General features: G+C 35.9%; 1 protein-coding gene across 1 annotated transcript in view; it reads right to left on the bottom strand.

Moving 5' to 3' along the window:
- IQUB (IQ motif and ubiquitin domain containing) overlaps window positions 1–12,454 on the bottom strand; it is a 90,935-nt gene that overhangs the window by 43,748 nt on the left and 34,733 nt on the right. The window contains exon 7 of the mRNA XM_027855180.1: window positions 114–324. Coding sequence (XP_027710981.1) covers window positions 114–324 — 211 coding nt within the window. The remainder of the gene's footprint in view (window positions 1–113; window positions 325–12,454) is intronic.

The raw sequence follows: 12,454 nt of genomic DNA on the forward strand, positions 1-12,454 counted from the left end.
TTTTTCTAAAATGGAAAATATAACCCACTTGGCTTTGGGAAAATACATGGTCATCCTATCAAGAAATTGTTAAAGCAACATTATACACAGAGCCTACATTAAATTGAACTTACCTTCCAACGCATGGAAAAGAAGTTCAAAGTCTTCATTTGCTTGTGGATTTATTCTCCGATCATAGTCTCTTTGCAGCCACTCTTTCTTTGCCTTTTCCTTCCTTAATTTTTCTTGCATTTCCCACTCCAACCTTTTTCTTTTTTGTTCTCTTAAGTTTTCTACAAATTTTTTGGCATGCCACCTTCGGAAATATTTTTGGATCACTATTACCTATGTGTAAGATAAAAAAGAAGGAAAAAGAGAGTCTGTTATCAGTTGTCTTGCTTGTCTCTATTATTCAAGATAAGTAGCGGTAGGAATAATCCAAAATATTGTATAATCTGAGAATCATCCATAGGTGCCTCTGAAATGAGCAAATGCTTCTTCCTAACAATGTTTTACTTAAACTAGTTTTAAAATGAGGCTATAGAATTTAAGCACACAGTTGCAGGGAGTGGTAAGGAAAGAACAGCTAAGGTGAAAGGGGAAAACAATCAATCAGCAAATATTTAATAAACACCTAAAACGTGCCCAGCACTTTCCTAGGAACTATGGAGAAGCAGAACAACCAGAAGAAATAGTGCGTCCCTTCAAAAAGTTTATAGTCTAATTGTAAGCTACTTGATATTTTTAAAAATTAATCATGGAAAAAATATAAATGGTAGTTTATAATGTGACGAATAACTCATTCAGACTCAGGAGGGAAGAAGTTAAAAGCCCAGTTTATTACACAGTTGCAACCATGAGTGTCCTATGGACTAGTAGGACGCCCTATACCAAAGCAGGAGTTCACTATTTATCTCTAATCTCGGCCACAAAGTCCCTCCTGTTTCCTCATTGGCTGAGTACTCCAGAGTATACAACTTTCTGGCATGCCTATTACTCATCTACTCCTTGACACGTCCCTGCTCCTTCTTCATACACCCCATGTTCAGAAAATGGTGTCTTTGCCCCTGCTGGAGGTGGAGAAGCTAATATTTATAAACCTATTAAGCGTGTGCACACTAAGCAAAGCTTAACCTTTGTCCTACTTACTAACTTCTATCAGCAAAACAAGGTAAGACCAGCTGCACCCCATTTTACTTACTTTTAGCAATTGTTTCAATTTTATGGACTCTTTTGTTCTACTTAACTTCTATGAGCAAAACAAGGTAAGACCTGCAGTATCCTGTTTTACTTCGTTACTTTTCTTCTAGCTGTTTGCTCCAAATTTACGCGAACATTTTCGTTACATCTCTCAATAATTAAAAAACAAAGAATAAAGAAAAACACTAAACTGGCACATTTTCAAATTACAGCATGTAGTTCATGGCTTTCATTATTCAATCAGCTGTCATGAGGGCAGGGCTATTGGGAATTTGGTCCAGGGTAGAAAATTCAGAATTGTCTAGAGGACCTTCCTTCTTTACCTAACCTGTCCCTACAGAAGCATCAGAGTCAGTGTTGGCTGACTTATCCCATATGAATGCTTCTTCTACCTTCGGCAGTTGAGAAACCTTGCCCTGTTCTGTGAGTTACTTCCTTTTCAAAAAATAAACAGTTAAATGTTTTTTGCTATTTGTTTTTCCATCCCACTACCCTTGGCTACAGGGAGGGAAGAAGGTGTTAGAAATAACTTCTATAGCAAAGACACAGACTCCCGAGGTAGATGAGGCAAGCTCACTTATTATAAATTTTTGCAAGAAGGGAGCGCGCTGCTAGAGGCAAACAAACCCCAGAGCAAGCAGTTATATTCCTGTCCCTGAAGGCAAGGTCCCTCCCTCGTTTCTCCACTGGCTGGACACTTCAAGGTGTACAACTTCCTAGAACACCTACTTCACATTACTCCTTAATATGTTCCTCCCTCCCTCTACATAAGCTTATTAAGCACACACAGTTTGATCAATATGTAACCTTTATCATACTTTTCAGCACTTTTTATTCTGAATATTTTTATTAAAAACAATTCTGAGTAATACCGCTCCTTTCACACCTATAGTCGACTTTAAGACCACTTCCTCTACATCTATGGAAACATAATTTCTTATACCTTACAGAAGGGAAGGAGGAAAAGAAGGAATTTAAATCTACTTTTTTTCTCCTTCCTTCATACATATGTGTATGTGTGCATAGGTGTATATATATATATGTATATATATATATATACACACACACACATACATACACATACATAAATTTTTTCAAATGTTGCCATTTATCAGCAACTATTACCCAAGCAGTAACTAAAATACTTTGGCACTCAAATAAAGTAAGGGACCCTGAGGAGTACATGGTAAGTTTTTTTTTTTTAGTTGGAGGTTCTCAATCAAAATGTTTTACTAATCTTGTTTCCTATTGCCCCTAATGAGAAGGAATACCCAATGAAGTTTCATGAGAGGAAAGATGTTTATAAGATTAAGAGGATTATGAAGCATTTAGGTAAATTAATCAGTCCCCTAGAAGATTCCATCATTTTGTATGATAGTGAATTATTCTACTTATTTCTAACTCCCTGTAAATGTTCTAGGGTGATCTAGACATCCCTCAATGAAGACCCTGAAAGAGGATCACTTAGGTACTTTTTAAAGTTATATTATCTGAGATAAGTCAAATTTTCCCAAGCTCACCAGTTTTATTTAAAGCTTTAAGTTTCAATAAATAAAATAATGAGGACCTGAAATGAAGACAGATGCTCTGATCTGTGAAACAACGTCTATTGTGGACTCTAGTCTACTTGGGTTGGGCTCCCTACAGAACCCTATACTAACTTTTGGCAGTGCTGGATGAAGGGAGAATAGTTGATAACTGTTACAGCTTGGGGCTCCTAAAGTTTTCATGAGCTCCACTGGAAGCACACGTTCACCTGAGTTAAGTCACTATAATGAATACTTCCAAGAGTTTATAAAGGTACTGATTATTTATGCCTTTTCAAATTCTGATAAATTGTACACTTAGTTTCAGATTATAGTACCAGTTCTTTCCCTATTCAGAATCAATCTTCAAATACTTTTCTCATTTTTTTTTGTTCATTTGTTTTCATACAAAGTTTTATTTTCACAGAGCTACCTGAAAGTTGTTCATTATGTGCCTTATATTTAGAAATTTATTTTTAAACCTATCAATAGCTTTAGCTTACTTGCTCTAAGAAATAGGTCCTATTAATGTTCAAGAGCTCCCAGTTTGCTTTATTTTTATCTCTGAGACACTAGGTTGCTTGTCTCCCAAAGCAAATATGATTTGCTTGGTTTTATAGGGGCTGAATGGGTCTAAATATTGGGTAGAAAAACAAATACCAAAAGAAGGAGGTGATAACTTTGTTAATTTCAATACAATATTGTTGGATAATTATCGTAGATTCCTTTTTGTTTCATAATATATTTGATTGCCTTGAGTATTTTTTAAAAATACAATTGTCCTTTTTCTGCTGCTCTCTTACTGGCTATGTCCATAGGGTGGGGATCTCAGTTAAATCACAATCAGGATACCATGAACTGAACAAGTGAGAATGGATGGACTTTCCTTGTTACCTCTCTTTTTACCCGAGCTTGGAGAAAAGGCCCTGGAAATGTTTGTTTCTATTCTATTTTGTTTGTGTTCTTCAGTTTCAGGTGTAGGAAGTGATCCTACAGAATGGGAATTCAAACTACCTTGGGGCAAGGATTGCAGGGAGGGTAGTATAGCCAGCCTGGCATGGAAGCCCTGAGAAGCCAGGGTGCCGGTGTTGGGGTGCTTGGGCCCTAGCCCTAAGATCACATCTCTGGAAGCCTACCGATTTCTCAGTAAGCCCCTCTCCTGTGAGAAAATTTTCTCTTACTGCAGAACACAACCTCTTATCAGAACAGACAGAGGGGTGCCTGCCCCAAGGATTTTTGTCCCCGGCTGGCCCAAGAACTCTTCCTCCTGCCAGATCTCCATGGTCCTTGTCTCCGACAACTCCCTCAATGTCTGGCATATTCCCTACACTTTCCAATCCATAGCTCCCAAAGATACCTGGACCCTTAGATTACCCAATTAATATCTCTGGCATTCCTTTCCCATGCCCCTTTTCCATATAAACCCCAGCACCATCCTCAGACTCTCACAGGGTTCCCATAAGGACTCTTGCCCACTTTACCTAAAGCATTACAATGAACTTTTTGCCATTTGACTAAGAGAAAGCTTCAGTGTGTGAATTCATTCCAAGCAACTCTGCCATAGTATTGTCAGGGTCCCAGCACCCCAAAACCTCATCACCTGGACTCAAGCTCCAGGGAAATTTTGGACTTGGAACTGGGACTGTGGTCTATAGCAACTGAGCTAAACTATGAATCTAATCCCCTTCCCCTTCCCAGAGACTGAGGCAGTAGAGGATTTTGCCTCCCATGTATTACAGGAGAAAGTATATTCATGTATTTCTGATTATTTCTTTTTAAGTAAATATTTCTATGTAAAAGCTAAAAATTGTGTTCTGTAACTTCTTAGGAGAGCTGCCTCCAAAAATATAACAACAGAAAAGAACCTAGAGAATTTAGGAGCCATAATTAGAAGTGATGAGGGGCCTAGTTCTCCTCTTTTCTCTATAACCATTTTTTCTGTTTCCATTCTCCTATCACCACTAACTGAAACATTAGAATCATCCTTGATTTTGTCATTCCTTTCCTTTTGCAAATGAGGAAACTGATGAAGTCTAGAGGTAGATTTTCCCAAGACCACATAAGTAGTAAGTGGGAGAACTATGATTTGAACCTACGTCTTTTAGCATTCTTTCCAAGAAACTGAAGATGATGGAAAACAGTAAATACTTCAGTCGGTCCACAAACATTTATTAAGTATATATACCAGGTCCTGTGCTAAGCACTATGGGCACCAAGAAAGAGAAGAAAAAAGTCCCTTCTCTCAAGGAGCTCACATTCTAATGCATGGTTCAATCACTATGAGTGCCTGGTTGCACCTGTTAGGTTGGCTAAAACACTAACAATCCAGCATGTGACAATGTTGGAAGAATCTTAGAACAATGCCAGCAGACAGAGCCTGACAAAAATGAAAGGCCATAAGGGATCCTAATTACAGTCACTGGGTGGCATCTCCTTAACAATGGTATTAGAGTGGGGGGAGAGGGGAAGTGGAAGGTGACTTTATACCAAATTTACCCCATTCATAAGGGAAATACAACCACCGCAGTGGTCATAGACCATTTCATCAGGATACATTATATAGTCCCATATTAACGTATCTCTTCTGTGTCTCAGGTCATGTGTTATTTTTTCAATTTGATTTTATTATAATTTTTGAGCATCAATTGATTTTAAAATGTATTCTTTAAAATGTATTAAAATGTAAAATGATACATTTAAAATATATCAATTGATTTTAAAATTTAAGAATAATCAAATATACAAATGAGAATTTTAAAATAACTATATATGAAAAGCAAATAGTGCACTTTAGAGGTTTTTAATAGGAGCCTTAATTATATTAATAAAGTAATTTAATTAATAATTATAAATAATATAACACAAATATATAATAAAATGATAATGTTACTAAAATTACTATATTAAAATGATAAAAGTATATAATAAATATTATTAACATTTCCTATTAATATTAATAATAGAGGCATGTTAACTTTAATAAGAGTTCAGAATTTGTGATAGAGAAGTAGAGGATAGCTGGGGAAAGCCTGACATACCTCCTAGATTTGTAAAGAGAACATTTCAAAGGTTTCAGAGGAAAAATAGGTAAGATCTCACGGACTAAAATTCTACAGGGGAAGTCAGTTCAGGAGCATTGGGAAACTGTCATGAATGAAATTCAAAAAACACAAAGAGAAACAACTCAGGTGAGGAGAAAATATGGCAGTTGTCTGAAAACACCTAAGCATAGGCACAGATAACTCACCAACTATAAAATACAGAAGCAAAAGCAGGTTAACAAGGAAGAATCCAGAATAATGACAAGGTCCTTAAAAGATGGTGTCAGGAATGCTAAAGCTCAGAAGGAACAAAGGCTGACCAGGATAGGTAAGGGCAGTAAACAGAGTATGATGTTTGTTCTATTTTGTTTTTGTTAGCTATGGGGATTAAGAGGGAAGGACCAAAGAAGAGAATAGATCTACCTCCCAGAACAGGACGAAAGACACAAGGCATGAGCTGCTTAATCTTACTTTGTTTCCACTTTCTCTTCCAAGAAGAACAGCCTTCAGACTGAAAAGAGAAAAGAAAAAATGGTGAACAGGGACTGCTAATTAATAAAAACTGGGAGTCAGTCAGAGACACTCAGCTCTCCTGGAGACATTCAAGTCACATGTCCAAAGATGAACTACACCGTCTATTACTCAAAGAATTAAACAGCTGGCTAGTGTGACTGCTAAGTTATGGTCAGTTATATTTGAAAGTAAGACAGGAGAGAATGCAGGACTTTTGCAAAAAAAGGTAAAGGTTCTCATTTTTTTTTTAAAGCAGGAAGACAACAGAGTTAGCAAACTATAGGCCAATTAGATTGATTCCAATTTCTGGAAAAATATAAGAATGAATGATTAAGTTAGAAGTGGTTAGTGATCATCTAGAAATGGTCATCAAGTATAGTCACGACTAACCTTTTTCGACAATGTTACTAAATGATAGGTAAGGTAAATATAGATATAGGCTGCTGAAATTTTAGCAAAGCATTGATAAGTATGTCATGATATTCTTACAAAAAAGTAAGATGCTGGACAACAATACTGGTTGATTAGAGCCCTTCCTCAATTGATAAATGTTTAAATGAGATGAATAGGCAGTTTTCGGAAGAAGAAATCCAAGATATCAACATATGAAAAATGCTCTAAATCACTAACAATTAGAGAAATACTAATTAACACAACTCTGAGATACCCCCTCACATCCATCAGATTGACAACATTGACAAAAAACAGAAAATGACAAATGTGAGAGGGTCTAGAGGAAAATAGGTATATTAGGGCACTATTGATAGAGCTGTGAACTGATTCAGCCATTCTGGAAAGTAATTTGAAACTATAAACAAAAAACTATTAAACTGTGAATATCCTTTGACCCAGCAATACCTTTCCTAAGTCTATACTCCAAAGAGGTCAAAGGCAACGGAAAAGGATCTGTGTACAAAAATATTTATAGTACCTATTTTCAGAGGAGCAAAAAATGGGAAACTAGGGGGTGGGGTGTCCATCAATTAGAGAATATCTAAAATTATTAAAAACAAAGGTGATGGGATAATATTGTGCTACACAAAATGATGGAAGGGATCGCTTCAAAAAAAACCTGGGATGACTTTCATGAACTGATGCAAAGTAAAGTGAGCACAACCAGGAGAACAATTTATGCAACAAAACAATATTGTAAAGATAAACAATTTTTAAAGACTTGGGGGTGTGCTGGGGGAGATTGAGCCAAGATGGTGGACTAAAGGCAGGGACTAACCTGGGCTCTCCCAAATTAAATATATTCTAGGAAAGCAGAATCAACAAAAGGATGGGATGAAATAATTTCCCAGCCCAAGAAAACTTAAGACGGTCAGCAGAAAAGGTCTGTCTCAGTGGGGAGAGAGTGGAATGCAGCCCAGTGCAGACTGCACCCCGGCAAGCCAGCAGCAGGCCTTAGAAGCAACTGAATTGGCAGCGGAAGCTTCCAGAGCTCTCAGTCCACTGATGGTAAAGGAATCAGAAAAGTGATCAGAAGGATAGTAGTCAAGACCCTTTTCTGGCACTGGGTGCAGGACTCCGCTGCGCTGTGCATGGTTCTGGGACTCGATCCCAGGGTGAAGAGGAGCATTATCGCACTAGAGCCTGAGCCCCAGGAGAGCAACAACCCTGGTCATAGTTCCAAGGCGAAAGAGTCTCTGTGGTCCCTCACAGACAAGAGCACAGTCCAGGAGAAACCACACCTCTCCTTAGATCATACCACAACTTACACCCCTCCCCCCAGAACTACCTCTAAAAACAGCAGTACAAAAAATCTGAAGCTTGGGAGCATAGTGCAACTTTAACTTAAAGTTAAAGTAAAAAAAAAAATGAGCAAACAACAACAAAAGAACCAGACCACGGAGTTACTATGGTGACAGGGAAGATCAAATATAAACTCAGAAGAAGACAACAATGTCAAAATACCTACATGCAAAGCCTCAAAGTAAAATGTTAATTGGTCTCAGGCCCTGGAAAAGCTCAAAAAGGATTTTAAAATCAAAATAAGAGAGGTAAAGGAAAAACTGGGAAGAGAAATGACAGTGATGTAAGAAAATCATGAAAAAAGAATCAATAGCTTGGTAAAGGAGGCACAAAAAAATACTGAAGAAAATAACACCCTAAAAAACAGAATAGGCCAAATAGTAAAAGAGGCACAAAAATCCACTTAAGAAAAGGACCCTTTAAAATTCAGAATTGGCCAAATGGAAAAGGGGCCCAAAAGCTCACTGAAGAAAATAATTCCTTAAAAATTAAAATTGGGCAAGTGAAAGATAATGACTCCATGAGACATCAAAAACAATAAAACAAAATCCAAAGAATGAACAAAGAGAAGAATATGTGGAATATCTCATTGGAAAAAAAAAATGACCTGGAAAATAGACTGAAAAAGAGATAAACTAAGAATTATTGGAGTACCTGAAAGCCATGATCAAAAAAACAGGGCAGCTAGGTGGCGCAGTGGATAATCCTCTGGCCTTGGAGTCAGGAGGACCTGAGTTCAAATCCAGCCTCAGACACTTGACACTTACTAGCTGTGTGACCCTGGGCAAGTCACTTAACTCTGATTGCCTCACCCCCCAAAAAAATCAATAGCATGATCAAAAAAAACAGCCTAGACATCCTATTTCAAGAAATTATCAAAGAAAACTGACCTGATATCCTAGAACCAGAGGATAAAATAGAAATTGAAAGAACACTGATCACGTACTGAAAGAGATGACAAAATGAAAACTTCCAAAAATATTATAGACAAATTCTACAACTCCTAGGTTAAGGAGGAAATATTGCAAGTATGATGGAACCACAGTCAGGATAACACAAGATTTACCCGCTTCCACATTAAAAGATTGGAGGGCTTGGAATATGATATTCTGGAAAGCAAAGGAGCCAGGATTGCAACTAAGAATCAACTACACAGAAAAACTGAGTATAATCCTTTAGGAGAAAAAATGGAAATTTAATGAATTTAAGGATTTTCAAGCATTCCGGATGAAATGGCTAGAAAATCTGACTTCCAAATATAAGACTCGAGACATAAAAAGGTAAACATGAAAGAGAAATAATAAGGGATTCAATAAGGATAAACTATTTATATCCTACATGGGAAGATGAATGTAACTCCTAAGGACATCATTATTAGAGCATTTAGAAAGATGGCATCGGAGTGAGTGGACTAATACAGGATGATATCCTAAAAAATATAAATTAAGGGGTGAGAAAAAGAGATGCACTAGGAAAAGGTGGAAAGGAGAGGTAGAATGGGGTAAACTATCTCACATAAAAGAGGCAAGAAAGAGTTTTTAAGGTGGAAAGGGGAAAGAAGGAGAGGTGGGTAATACTTGATCCTTACTCTCACCAGAAACGGCGCAAAGAGGGAATAACATGAACACTTAGTTGGGCATAGAAGTGTATCTTACCCTACAGGGAAGTAGGAGGGGAGGGTGACAAAGAAGGGTGGGGCGCTGACTGAAGGGAGTGTGGAGCTGACTGAAGGGAGTGTGGACTTGGAGAGGCAGTGGTCAGAAGCAAAGTACTTTTGAGAAAGGATAGGATGAAAGGAGAGAGTGAGAAGGATAAACAGGGAAAAATGCAGGATGGAGGAAAATACACAGTAATCATAACTGTGAATGTGAATAGGATGAACTCACCCATAAAACAAAAGTGGACAGTAGATTGGATTAAAAACCAGAATCCTATGACATGTTTTCTTACGAGAAACACACTGGAAGCAGAGAGACACACAGAGTAAAGGTAAGGGAACAGAATCTATTATGCTACAGCTGATATTAAAAAAAGCAAGGATAGCAATCATGATCTCAGACAAAGCAAAAGCAAAAGAAGATCTAATTAAAAGAAATAAGCAGGGAAACTAGATTGTGCTAAAAGGTACCATAGACAATGAAGCACTATCAATACTAAACATATATGCACCAAATGGTATAGCATCCAAATTCTTAAAAAAAAAGTTAAAGGAGTTACAGGAGGAAATAGACAGTAACACTATACTAGTGGAGCACCTCAACTGTCCCCTCTCAGAATTCGATAAATCTAACCAAAAACTAACAAGAAAGTAGTTAAGGAGATGAATAGGATTTTAGAAGGGTTAAATATGATAGACCTCTGAAGAAAAGTGAATGGGAATATAAAGGAATATACCTTTTTCTCAGCAGTACATGGCACCTACACAAAAACTGATCATGTGTCAGAGCATAAAAACCTCACAAAGAAAAGCAGAAATATAAAATGCATCCTTTTCAGATCAAGATGCAATAAAAATTACATTCAATAAAGGGCACTGGAAGCAAAGATTAAAAAATCAAGAAACTAAGTAATCTAATCCTAAAGAATGAGTAGGTCAAAGAAAAAAAATCATAAAAACAATCAATAATTTCATTTAAAAGGATGACAACAATGAGACAAAGTTATGAGATGCAGACAAAGCAGTACTTAGAGGAAAATTTATATCTTTAAATGCTTTCATGAATAATATAGAGAAAGAGCAGATAAATGAACTGGGCATGCAACTAAAAAAATTAGAAAAAGGACAAATTAAAAATTACCAATTAAACACCAAATTGGAAATCCTGAAGATCAAAGGAGAGATTAATAAAAAACTGAATTAATAAATTAATAATAAAACTGAAAATAAGAAAACAATTGAACTAATAAATAAAACTAGAAGCTGGTTTTATGGGGGGGAACAATAAAATAGATTAATCATTAGTTAATTTGATTTTTAATAAAAGAAAGAAAAACAAATTACCAGTAGCAAAAATGAAAAGGGTGAATTCACCACCAATGAAGAAGAAATTAAAACAATTATTAGGAGATATTTTGTCCAATTACATGCCAATAAATCTAACAATCTAAGTGAAATGGATGAATATTTACAAAAATACAAATTACCCAGATTAACAGAGGAGGAAATAGAATATTTAAATAACCCTATCTTAGAAAAAGAAATTGAACAAGCCATCAATGAGTTCCCTAAGAAAAAAATCCCCAAGACCATATAGATGTAAAAGTTAATTATATCAAACAATTAAAAAACAATTAATTCTAATACTATAGAAACTATCTGGAAAAATAGGCAAAGGAGTTCTACCAAATTCCTCTTATGACACAAATATGCTACTGATATCTAAACCACACAGAGGAAAAAAACAAAGGAAGAAAACTATAGACTAATTTCTCTATGAATATTGATGCAAAAATTTTAATAAAATACTAGCAAGAAGATTACAGCAATACATCACAAAGATCAAACATTTGACCAGGAGGGATTCATGCCAGGAATGCAGGGCTACTTCAATGATCCGGAAAACCATCAGCATAATTGTATATTTCAATTAATAAAACCAACAAAAATCATATGATTATCTTAACAGTTGCAGAAAAAGCTTTTGACAAAATATGACACTCATTCCTGTTTAAAAAAAAAAAAAAACTAGTAAGCACAGGAATAAATGGAGTTTTCCTTAAAATGATAAGCAGTATCTATCTAAAACCATTATCAAGTATTATCTGTAATGGGGATAAGCTAGAAGCCTCTCCAATAAGATCAGGGGTGAAGCAAGGATGCCTATTATCACCACTATTATTCAATATTGTACTAGAAATGCTAGCTATAGCAGTAAGAAAAGAAAAAGAAATTGAAAGAATTAGAATAGGCAGTGAGGAAACAAAACTAACATTCTTTACAGATGACATGATGGTACCTTTCAAATACTAGAGAACCAACTAAAAAACTAGCTAAAATAATTAACAACTTCAGTGAAGTTGTAGGATATAAAATACACCCACATAAATCATCAGCATTTCTATATAGTACCAACAAAGCCCAGCAGCAAGAGACAGAAAGAGAAATTCCATTTAAAATAACTGTAGATAATATAAAACACTTGACAGTCTACCTGCCAAGACAAATCCAGGAACTAAATGAACACATTTACAAAATACTTTTTACACAAATAAAGTCAGATCTAAACAACTGGAAAAATATTAAGTGCTCATGGGTAGGCCAAGCCAATATAATAAAAATGATAATTCTACCTAAATTTATTTACTAATTCAGTGCCATACCAATCAAACAACTAAAAGTTATTTCGTAGAGCTAGAAAAAATTAATAACAAAATTCACTTGGAAGAACAAAAAGTCAAAAATATCAAGAGAACTGATGAAAAAAAATGTGAAGGAAGATG

Source organism: Vombatus ursinus, unplaced genomic scaffold (genome assembly GCF_900497805.2).
Source record: "Vombatus ursinus unplaced genomic scaffold, bare-nosed wombat genome assembly UNPS02010788.1, whole genome shotgun sequence".
NCBI classification, from domain to species: domain Eukaryota; kingdom Metazoa; phylum Chordata; class Mammalia; order Diprotodontia; family Vombatidae; genus Vombatus; species Vombatus ursinus.